At 48.1% G+C, this 12,085-nt stretch overlaps 1 protein-coding gene across 1 annotated transcript in view; it reads left to right on the forward strand.

The window, feature by feature from the left end:
- TMCO4 (transmembrane and coiled-coil domains 4) overlaps positions 1-12,085 on the forward strand; it is a gene marked incomplete at its 3' end in the record, with an annotated part of 42,098 nt that overhangs the window by 14,107 nt on the left and 15,906 nt on the right. Inside the window, 5 exon segments of the mRNA XM_073601551.1 lie at positions 3,720-3,817; positions 4,058-4,201; positions 6,706-6,825; positions 7,023-7,187; positions 7,277-7,413. Coding sequence (XP_073457652.1) covers positions 3,720-3,817; positions 4,058-4,201; positions 6,706-6,825; positions 7,023-7,187; positions 7,277-7,413 — 664 coding nt within the window.

Raw genomic sequence — 12,085 nt, forward strand, 5'->3', positions numbered from 1 at the left:
GAGATTTCCCTGCAGTAATTTGTGTCTCTGCCCCTCCCACAATGGTGAGATTTCCTGCAGTAGTTTGGGTCTCTGCCCCTCCCACAATAGTGAGATTTCCTGCAGTAGTTTGTGTCTTTGCCCCTCCCACAATGGGGAGATCTCCCTGCAGTAGTTTGTGTTTCTGCTCCTCCCACAATGGGGAGATTTCATGCAGTAGTTTTAGTTTCTGCTCCTCCCACAATGGGGAGATTTCCTGCAGTAGTTTGTGTCTCTGCCCCTCCCACAATGGGGAGATCTCCCTCCGGTAGTTTGTGTCTCTGCCCCTCCCACAATGAGGAGATTTCCCTGCAGTAGTTTGTGTCTCTGCCCCTCCCACAATGGGGAGATTTCCCTGCAGTAGTTTGTGTCTCTGCCCCTCCCACAATGGGGAGATTTCCCTGCAGAAGTTTGTGTCTCTGCCCCTCCCACAATGGTGAGATTTCCTGCAGTAGTTTGTGTCTCTGCCCCTCCTACAATGGGGAGATTTCCTGCAGTAGTTTTTGTTTCTGCTCCTCCCACAATGCGGAGATTTCCTGCAGTAGTTTGTGTCTCTGCCCCTCCCACAATGGTGAGATTTCCTGCAGTAGTTTGTGTCTCTGCCCCCCCCACAATAGTGAGATTTCCCGCAGTAGTTTGTGTCTCTGCCCCTCCCACAATGGGGAGACTTCCTGCAGTAGTTTGTGTCTCTGCCCCTCCCACAATGGTGAGATTTCCTGCAGTAGTTTGTGTCTCTGCCCCTCCCACAATGGGGAGATCTCCTGCAGTAGTTTGTGTCTCTGCCCCTCCCACAATGGGGAGATCTCCTGCAGTAGTTTGTGTCTCTGCCCCTCCCACAATGATGGGATTTCCCTACAGTAGTTTGTGTCTCTGCCCCTCCCACAATGGGGAGATCTCCCTTCGGTAGCTTGTGTCTCTGCCCCTCCCACAATGAGGAGATTTCCCTGCAGTAGTTTGTGTCTCTGCCCCTCCCACAATGGGGAGATTTCCCTGCAGAAGTTTATGTCTCTGCCCCTCCCACAATGGTGAGATTTCCTGCAGTAGTTTGTGTCTCTGCCCCTCCTACAATGGGGAGATTTCCTGCAGTAGTTTTTGTTTCTGCTCCTCCCACAATGCGGAGATTTCCTGCAGTAGTTTGTGTCTCTGCCCCTCCCACAATGGTGAGATTTCCTGCAGTAGTTTGTGTCTCTGCCCCTCCCACAATAGTGAGATTTCCCGCAGTAGTTTGTGTCTCTGCCCCTCCCACAATGGGGAGACTTCCTGCAGTAGTTTGTGTCTCTGCCCCTCCCACAATGGTGAGATTTCCTGCAGTAGTTTGTGTCTGCCCCTCCCACAATAGGGAGATCTCCTGCAGTAGTTTGTGTCTCTGCCCCTCCCACAATGGTGAGATTTCCTGCAGTAGTTTGTGTCTGCCCCTCCCACAATGGGGAGATCTCCTGCAGTAGTTTGTGTCTTTGCCCCTCCCACAATGATGAGATTTCCTGCAGTAGTTTGTGTCTTTGCCCCTCCCACAATGATGAGATTTACTCCAGTAATTTATGTCTCTGCCCCTCCCACAATGGGGAGATTTGCTTGCCCAGTTCCAAAAGGCTTCTCACTGGCATTTTGGGCTGTGCCTCCATATCTTCCAAAATGTTCAATCCCCCTTGTCCTTCTAAAGATTGTCATGCCATGCATTTAATATTGAAAAATAATGCCTGGAGTTCTCCTTTAATGTTTAGTACACAGCAGGTCCCTGTAAGTTCTATATAACGAGTGGGGGCGTAGTTCATAAAACCTCCCACCATACGGCTGTTTTCCTCCATACAAAGAGCTCATTGTATGATTGGGAGAAAACACACGCTGGGATCTGAGTACTTCTTCTGCTTCGGTGGTTCCTTGCTGCACCTTGTTGTGAAGGAGCCATGCTGTTTTGTACATGTAATTATTGTTGTTTGTTTCCTCTGTGTTCTTCTACTGTTGTTCTTTAATAAAAACAATCCAATTAATCAGACCGGATTCACCCACGTCAAGTCTTAGCCTAACTCCAACCTTGCAAGTCAAAATTTAACTCCATCATTGGATGATCGAGATGCCTCATTCCTTCCAGCCTACACTATTTGGGCAGATGTTTGTAGACCCCCCTCCATAGGATGGAGTACAGGTGTCCCTAGTGAAGGGTTCTGTTAATACTCCAACGTACAAAGACAATGTAGACAACTGTGCTTCTCCAACCTTGTGGTTGCAGTTTGGTGAAGACCCTTTTTTGATCCAGCATGACTGTGCCCCTGTGTACAAAGCCAGCTCCATAAAGACATGGTGTGACCAGTTTGGTGTGGAGGAACCTAAGTGTCCTGCACCGATCCCTATCCTCAACCATACTAAACATCTTTGGGATGAGTTGGAACGTCGTTGGTGGGTCTTCCCATCCAACATCAGTACCTGACCTCACAATTGTTCTTTTGGCTTAACGGATTTTGTAGCAAGCCATCCAAGAAGAGTGGAGTCAGCTCCATTTAGACATGGTTTGACCAGTTTGGTGTGGAGGAACTCAGGTGTCCTGCACAGAGTCCTGACCTCAACCCGCCTGAACACCTTAGGAAAAAATTGGAATATGATGGTGAACCAGGTCTTCTCATCCAACATCAGTACCTGACCTCATAAATGTTCTTTTGGCTTAATGGCGACACATTCCAAAATTTTGTAGGAAGTCATCCAGGTAGAGTAGAGCCAGCACCACAAAGACCTGTTTTTAAGCAGTTTGGTGTGGAGGAACTCAAGTGTCCTGTACAGAGCCCTGACCTCAACCCTACTGAACACCTTTAGGATGAATTGGAAGGACAATTGTGAGCCGGGTTTTCTCAATTAACATCAGTACCTGACTCCATATCAATGGCCATGGTTTTGGAAAAAGATGTCTAACAAGCTCGTACATTAGTGATGGTCACTGATCTCTGACCTCAACCCTGCAGAACACCTTTAGAATGAATTGGAACATGGGAATGTGGTTGGTCTTCTTATCCAACATCAGTACCTGACCTCACAAATGTTCTTTTGGTTTAATGGCCACAAATTACCACAGACACAAAATTTTGTAAGAAGACATCCAGGTAGATTAGAGCAAGTTCCACAAAGATCTGGTTTTGAGTAGTTTGACGGGGAGGAACGCGGGTGTCCTGTACAGAGCTCTAATCTCAACATACTGAACACCTTTAGAATGAATTGGAACACCAATGGTGAGCCAGGTCTTCTCATCCAACATCAGCACCTGACCTCACAAATTATCTTTTGGCTTTATGGACATAAATTCCCACAGAAACACTTCAAATTTTTTGTAGGAAGCCATCTAAGAAGAGTAGAGTCAGCTCCATAAAGACAAGATTTGACCAGTTTGGTGTGGAGGAACTCAAGTGTCCTGCACAGAGCCCTGACCTCAACCCTACTGAACGCCTTTGGGATGAATTGGAACACCGATAGTGAGCCAGGTCTTCTCATTCAACATCAGTACCTGACCTCACAAATGGAAACTCCATACTAATAGTTTTGGAATGGGATGTCCAACAAGCTCAAAAGGGTGTGATGGTCAGGTGTCCACAACGTCTGCTTATATAGTGTAACTGGTCTCCAGTGGTCTGATGCTGCATTCTCCTCCAGCATTTGTGACAGGTGTACTTGATATTGCTTGTTTCTATGTGTCATCAAAGCCCTCATTCTCCTTGCAGGTCAGTGCAGGCGTCTCGCAGGAAGAAGGAGAGCCGGAGGAAGATGAAGAGGTATTTTCTAATCGGCCTAGCAACCGTCGGAGGCGGCACAGTAATAGGTAAGGGATCAGTAATGGGGAATGTTTAGCATAGTGATCCTAAGTAACTGAAGGAAGAGTATTTTGTTATCCTGGCCAACCAATGGGATTCCACCTTTGGTGTATCCCATGCAGTATTAAAGGATAAAAGGAAACTCTAATTGGCTGCAGTGGGGAATATAAAACATTCTGGATCAGGACCCCTTTTATCATTGACTGACAACTCCCTGAGTGATGTCATTGGTTACTTTTGTCAATCAGGTCTTACTGGAGGTCTGGCCGCTCCCCTAGTCGCTGCAGGAGCCGCCACCATCATTGGAAGTGCAGGAGCTGCTGTCCTGGGGTCGACTGCTGGCATCGCCATCATGGCGTCTTTGTTTGGAGCAGCTGGAGCTGGTCTCACAGGTAAGTACTTCCCTTGGGTTTGTCCCTTATATAATCTGCTTGTGCCCCGTTCTTCATTGTTTTATTCTGACCAGCTCTTGTTACCCGTTTTCCATGCTTTTTTACTTTGCTGGCCTCCCCCCATTTATTATGGACTTTCACAGCCAGGTGAACTGTGCACAGAATGAGCCCCTATGTGTGCCGAATGAAATGCCCAGTGGGGTCACCCTGATCTGATAATTCCTAGTCATGCTCACAGCAGTTCTAGTGCTTGCAGGAAAGTTGAGGGCCCCATCGACACAACATCATCATATTGTAGAACCATTTCAGGGTATTAAAATAGATGGGGTCATATAAAAAAACAAGGCAAACATAAATTTATGGAATTTGTAAGTATACACTGATCAGCCATAACATTATGACCATCCTCCATAACCCATCAAGACATGAATTGAACTCCAGTAGCCCATCTATTGGATGGGACTACACAGGCCAGCCTTCCCTCCCCTCCCCACCTCCATCAATGAGCCTTCCCTCCCCACCTCCATCAATGAGCCTTCCCTCCTCCACCAATGAGCCTTCCCCCTCCCCCACCTCCATCAATGAGCCTTCCCCCTCCCCACCTCCATCAATGATCCTTTCCCTCCTCCACCTCAATTAATGAGCCTTCTCTCCCCACCTCCATCAATGAGCCTTTCCTCCCCTACCTCCATCAATGAGCCTTCCCTCCTCACCTTCATCACTGAGCCTTCCCTTCTCCAACTCAATCAATGAGCCTTCCCTCCCCACCTCCATCAATGATCCTTTCCCTCCCCACCTCCATCAGTGAGCCTTCCCTCCCCACCTCCATCAATGAGCCTTCCCTCCCCACCTCCATCAATGAGCCTTCCCTCCCCCCACCTCCATCAATGAAGCTTCCCTCCCCCACTTCCATCAATGAGCCTTCCCTCCCCACCTCCATCAACGAGTCTTCCCTCCCCACCTCCATCAGTGAGCCTTCCTTCCTCCACCTCCATCAATGAGCCTTCCCTCTGCACCTCCTTCAACGAGTCTCCCCTCCTCACCTCCATCAACGAGCCTTCCTTCCTCACCTCCATCAATGAGCCTTCCTTTCTCCACCTCCATCAATGAGCCTTCCCTCCCCACCTCCATCAACGAGTCTTCCCTCCCCACCTCCATTAACGAGTCTTCCCTCCTCACCTTCATCAATGAGCCTTCCCTCCTCACCTCCATCAATGAGCCTTCCCTCCCCACCTCCATCAATGAGCCTTCCCTCCCCACCTCCATCAATGAGCCTTCCCTCCCCACCTCCATCAATGAGCCTTCCCTCCCCACCTCCATCAATGAGCCTTCCCTCCCCACCTCCATTAACGAGTCTTCCCTCCTCACCTCCATTAACGAGTCTTCCCTCCTCACCTCCATCAATGAGCCTTCCCTCCTCACCTCCATCAATGAGCCTTCCCTCCCCACCTCCATCAATGAGCCTTACCCTCCCCACCTCCATCAATGAGCCTTCCCCTCCCCACCTCCATCAATGAGCCTTCCCTCCCCACCTCCATTACCCCTCATGGTCCTATTATTATAGACATCATATAAGATGGGTACCTCTTATTAAAGTAGATGAAAGCACAAATTTCCGCGGACACACTTCAAATTTTTGTAGAAAGCCATCTAAGAAGAGTAGAGTCGGCTCCACAAAGACGTGACTTGACCAGTTTGGTGTGGAGGAACTCAAGTGTCCTGCACAGAGCCCTGACCTCAACCCTACTGAACGCCTTTGGGATGAATTGGAACTCCGATTGCGAGCCAGGTTTTCTCATCCCACATCAGTACCTGACCTCACAAATTATCTTTTGGCTTTATGGACACAAATTCCCACAGATGCACTTCACATTTTTGTAGGAAGCCATCTAAGAAGAGTAGAGTCAGCTCCATAAAGACGTGATTTGACCAGTTTGGTGTGGAGGAACTCAAGTGTCCTATGCAGAGCCCTGACCTCAACCCTACTGAACGCCTTTGGGATGAATTGGAACGCCGATTGTGAGCCAGGTCTTCTCACCCAACATCAGTACCTGACCTCACAAATGGAAACTCCCTACTAATGGCCATGGTTTTGGAATGGGATGTCCAACAAGCTCAAAAAGGTGTGATGGTCAGGTGTCCACAACGTCTACCTATATAGTGTCACTGGTTTCCAATGGTCTGATGCTGCATTCTCCTCCATTACTCATACGAGGTTAAACATGTTAATGTCCTTACAAAAAATGTTACTATTTAGAAAATCTGCAGCATTTATTAAATTCATCCCGGGTGATCCTGCCAAGAGGGTTCTTGTTCTGGTATGTCCTGCTATAGGGTGACAACACGCTGTCCCTGTCTCCTCATGGTGCTCCTGCGTTGTCACCCTTTCAGGCAGGCTTTCATTGAAGGCTACAAATGGCCATTTCCACACACATTACATAGTCATGGCCCATTATTGTCACCTTCAGGAAACGTGCTCCTGACAAACGTTTTATTGTCTCCAGGCTACAAGATGAAGAAGCGAGTTGGCGCCATAGAAGAGTTTGAGTTTTTACCTCTGACCGGAGGACACCAGCTGCACATCTCCATCGCCATCACTGGCTGGCTGTCCACCGGCAAATATGGTAAGTGGCACATTTCGTGAGGTATTTTGAAAACGATCGTCATGTGCCGTCCATCATCCACAGACCCCAAGCAGCGTCTTTTGTGGCCTCTGCTTACAGCCCTATTTATTTCTCAATAGATTTTCCTCCCTTGTTGCTATCCATAGCAGTGACATCTATAGGGGTGGCGCTCTTGTAATTGATGATTTGTTGTCCAGGCAGCTTCGCCGCCCCGTGGCACAGCCTCCTGCACTCCACCGAGCAGTACTGTCTGGCCTGGGAGTCCAAATACCTCATGGAACTGGGAAACGCACTGGACGCCATATGGAATGGTCTGGTGAACATTGTCGCCCAGGAGGCCCTGAAGTACACCATCTTGTCAGGTCAGTCTTTGATGGCCATGGGGTGGTCCTGAAGTCCCATCATACCCTGTCAGCATGCTGTGTAATTCACCTGTCCTTTCCCTGTCCAGGAATTGTGGCGGCACTGACGTGGCCGGCCTCTCTCATCACCGTGGCCAGTGTGATTGACAACCCCTGGGGCGTGTGTCTGAGCCGATCGGCAGAAGTTGGCAAACACCTGGCACACATACTGCTCAAACGCCAGCAGGTAACGGCGACCAGAAGATTTATGTTTTTCCTCGTCTGTCTCCGGCTATCTGTACCATTTCTTATCACAGCATTTCCTTTCCAAATAATATCTGTCTCCATATAACTGCTGGACTGCCACCGCTACCCTCTATAATCCCAGGAGCCTCTTTCGGTTTTCCGCTGTCTCTTGCTCTCCCAATGCCTTCTTATTTAGTCACTTACCTCCTCTCCCCTCCCTTTATCCCCCTTCTTGTTCCTTTCCCTTCCACATCTCCTGTCCCCATCTCCCCCTTTCTTTTCTCTAGTCTTCCCTTCCCCTCTCACTTATCTGTTCTTTCCTTCTCTTATTCTCCCATTTTTCTTTTCTCCCTCTTCTCCTCTTTCCTCACCTCTCCTACCCCTTCTCTCTCATTCCTTTCCAATCTACCCTCATTTCCCCTCCTCTACTTTCAACTCCTCTCCTTACCTCTTCCTTTTGTTCCCTCTCCCCTTCTCTCCACTGCCCTCCTCAGCTCTCCCCTCCCATCATCCCTCTCCCCTCCCATCATCCCTCTCCTCCTGCTCTTCATCCCACCTCTCCTCTCCTTTTCTCCTCTCTGATTTGTCCCCTTCTCTCACCTACCCCCCTACCACCTCTCATCTCCTCTCCTTTTTTCTTCTCACCTCATCTCTCTCTATCCCCTTCTCTTTTCTCTTTTTCCTCTTCTCTCATTTTTCCTTTCTCCCCTCATCTCCTCTTCCCTCATCTCTCCTATCCATTTTATCTCATTCCTTTCCCATTTACTTTCATCGCCCCCCCCCCCCCCCCTTTTACCTCATCCATCTCCTCTTTTCTTTCCTCCCCCTTCCTCTCCTCCCTACATTCTCTCCACTGCCCCTCTCACCTCTCCTCTCTCCCCATTCCTTTCCTTTCCTCTCCCCTTCCTTACTTCCTCCTCTCCTTCTTCTTTTTTTTTTTTTTTTTTTTTTTTTTTTTACCCTGACTCTACTCTCCTCCCTCCTTCTGTTCCTCTTCCCCTCTTCTCTTCCCCTCTCCCTCTTCTCCCCTTTCCCTTTCTCTGCCCCTCATCTTCTCCCCTCTACTTTTACTTTTCTCTCCCCCTCATCTCCCCTTTCCTTCTCCCCTTTCCCCTCTCCTTTTCTCTCCCCCTCCTCTTCTCCCCTTTCCTTTTCTCTCCCTCTCTTTTCCCCTTTCCCCTCTCCCCCCCCCTTCTTCTCCCTTCTCCTCCTTTTCTCTCCACCTCATCTTCTCCCCTTTCCCCTCTCCTTTTCTCTCCCCCTCCTCTTCTCCCCTTTCCTTTTCTCTCCCTCTCTTTTCCCCTTTCCCCTCTCCCCCCCCCTTCTTCTCCCTTCTCCTCCTTTTCTCTCCACCTCATCTTCTCCCCTTTCCCCTCTCCTTTTCTCTCCCCCTCATCTCCCATTTCCTTCTCCCCTTTCCCCTCTCCTTTTCTCTCCCCCTCCTCTTCTCCCCTTCCTTTTCTCTCCCTCTCTTTTCCCCTTTCCCCTCCCCCCCCCTTCTTCTCCCTTCTCCTCCTTTTCTCTCCACCTCATCTTCTCCCCTTTCCACGCTCTGTTTTTATCCCTCTTCTTCCCCCCTCTCCTTTTTCTCTTCTCCCCTTTCCTTCTCTCCCCCTCTTCTCCCCTCCTCTCTTCCCTTCCTATAAATGCTTCCTGTTCTCCCTTTTTTATCCTTTCTTCACTCTTTTGCCCTTTTCATCTCAGCGATTTGTCCCTGTCTCCTCTCATTTTTCTTGATGTCTCCGTGTTCTTTCTAGTCTCTCTCTGCTTCTCTCTACCTCTCCATGTGATTGGATTGGGGAGCGGTAAGTCATGGCGGTACGGCGCGGTGGATGGTGACACCCGCACACAATTATTGAAGAATCCGTAAACCTCTTTTTATAAACTGAAAATGAATCTCCCTGTGTATGAGGGGCTTCACATTGGGGGTGTCAGACGTGTGTGATTTCCATTCCTGACAGCTGCCCCTCTAATGAGCATATGTTCTCCTTATTGGGGGATGGTAATTGTCCTGCTAAATGCGGATTATGAACGGCTACTTCACCGCGCTCATTATGCCCAGGAACTGCCTGGCACGTCTCGGGGATCTTCCATGTAAGCACTTGTCCAGGAACAGCTGTGTGGGCTCATCCAGGGGAGGGGGGCAGCGATACCGTCCTCAGGGAAACCAGAATAACCAGTAAGGTAAAGCAAAGAGCAAAAAAAAAAAAATGCAGGAAACCATGGCAACCAATTAGAGATGTTTAATGAAACCACATCAATAGAGAAGAACTCCAGGTGGATATGAAATAACACTCTAGTTATGTATTTATTTAGAAATCATAAAGTTGTACTTTTATATACGGCTAGTACACAATATTCAATATGAGGCTGCATTATGAATCATCACCACAAGATGGCAGCAAAATACCAAGTCTCTCTGCAACATATGAGATTATAGTAAATTCAATGTGGTTTGTCCTGGTTGTGGCTCAGTGGTGAGCAAATTGACCTTGAAAGGTCCGTGTCTGTGAGATCAAATCCCTTTTCAGTCTGTGTGTTCTTTAGAAACCAATAGCTCCAGTATACACATTGTTTGCTGGTGAGCCCTTGCTGGCTGTCCCCGTGGCTCATGTTATTAAAGGGATGGATAGCAGGGCTTTCTCGTCTCTGCGTTCAAGACCATGTTCCTCTCAATTTAAAATCTCCATTCTTGCGGTTTTCTTCGGTTACTCCATTTATTGAGAGGCCTGGTTGCTGTTGCGTCTGTGTGGCTCATGGGGGTTGGGTTGCAACTCTACAGAGTCCTGCTTTGTTGGTTCAAATCCTTCTCTCAGCAATGGGTTCATTGTTTATGTATCTTCATGCTAGATGAAGAGAAAGGTGAGAAAGATGAGAAAGATGAGAAAGATGAGATATGGTCAAATGGTTGTTAGCTGGGTGTGTGGATCAGTGGGCTGGATGCTGATGGTAGCAACTGAGGGCTGAGAGTTCAAATCCCAGTGAAGATGACCCTGACTGGTGCGTACCAGAGAAAGTGCAATGTGGGCCAGATGGGTGCATAGGCCACTTCAATGTGAATGGCCACTCTCGTGCCAACAGTGAAATGTGAACTACTGACAAGGTACCCTCACCAGAGTCTAAACCGTTAATGGGAGGGGTGGTTGCAACTGAGTTTATAATGCTGGAGGGAAAAAATAAGGCTGATGCCACCTCATGTGAAACCTTATCCCATGGTGTTTGCATAACCACACATTGACTTGTGGTTTTCTTTTACTTCCCCCCATGGCATTCGCATAGTTACAAGTTCCTCACTTCACAGTTGCTGTATTGCACCATCTTGCCTCGTGTAAGGCCACCACTTTAGTACAGAGGTCCAGTTCAGCTGCTCATAGCACTCGTTGACAAGGTCTGCACCTTAACACCAACTTATACATAGTGACAAGGTCCCACCTTAACGCCTCACACAGAGGTTGTGCACCATACCCCATGCATTGGGTTCCACATAGTGTACAAGGCCCACACCTTAAAACTTCACAGTTTGTTTAACCCCACATTGGTTGTGCACATATTGACAAGGTCTGCACCTTAACACCTCACACAGGTTAAGCCCCACATTGGTGGCGTACCATACCCCATGCATTGGGTTCCACATAGTGTACAAGGTCCACACCTTAAAACTTCAGAGTTTGTTTAACCCCACATTGGTTGTGCACATGTTGACAAGGTCTGGTCTGCACCTTAACACCTCACACAGGTTAAGCCCCACATTGGTGGCGCACCATACCCCATGCATTGTGTCCCACTTAGTGTACAAGGTCCGCATACCTTAACACCTCTCACGAATGGCTTTTCCCCACAAGCCATCTTGAAATCTGCTCATGGTGAACCTCTAGGAGTTGAACCCACAACTCCTTGCTTTGGAAGCTTGCCACCATAAGCTCTAAGCCACAGAGCCAGTTGATGGACTCTCCCTCCACAAGATCCTTTGTAGCTTGAAAAGGTTTTGTAGTACGTGAAGTCTTAACAAAAAATGCATAGAAACCCCCAGCTGGAATCAAACCAAGAACGCAATGTTCTAGAACAGTGATGACGAACCTTGGCACCCCAGATGTTTTGGAACTACATTTCCCATGATGCTCATGCACTCTGCAGTGTAGTGGAGCATCATGGGAAAAGTAGTTCCATAACATATGGGGTGCCAAGGTTCGCCATCACTGTTCTAGAATATGGTATGCCTACACCTCGTGCCACAAAGTCTGATAAGCTGGTTGCTTCTTGAACTGTGATTTGAAGACAAAAAGGTCAAACGCATGGTAGTGTATAAGCCCACCATGGCATTGAAAAAAAAGCACTCTAAAGCTGTTGGTTGCTATAGGTTACCGCTGTTCACACTACTAAATTCAAGCCCAAAAATTAAAGAACTTGGGAGGGGGAAGGGAGCCGAACCTGCAAGGCTGTTCTACTTACCGCACCACAGTAACAAGTGGAGGTGCTCGGCCAGAAGAAGACTTCAGATAATTTATCATTAAAGGTAACACTTCCATCACTGCTTCAAAGTGTTTGTTAAAGATTGCACATTTTAATCTCTATTTATTGATGTCATTGCTCTATAAATGATTTAAAATGTAGGTTCCATAGACATAAAAAAAAAAAAGAACTCACGGCACCCCCTTCCTGGAACTGAACCAAAA

This window comes from Aquarana catesbeiana, linkage group LG10 (assembly GCF_042186555.1).
Source record: "Aquarana catesbeiana isolate 2022-GZ linkage group LG10, ASM4218655v1, whole genome shotgun sequence".
Lineage (NCBI taxonomy): Eukaryota > Metazoa > Chordata > Amphibia > Anura > Ranidae > Aquarana > Aquarana catesbeiana.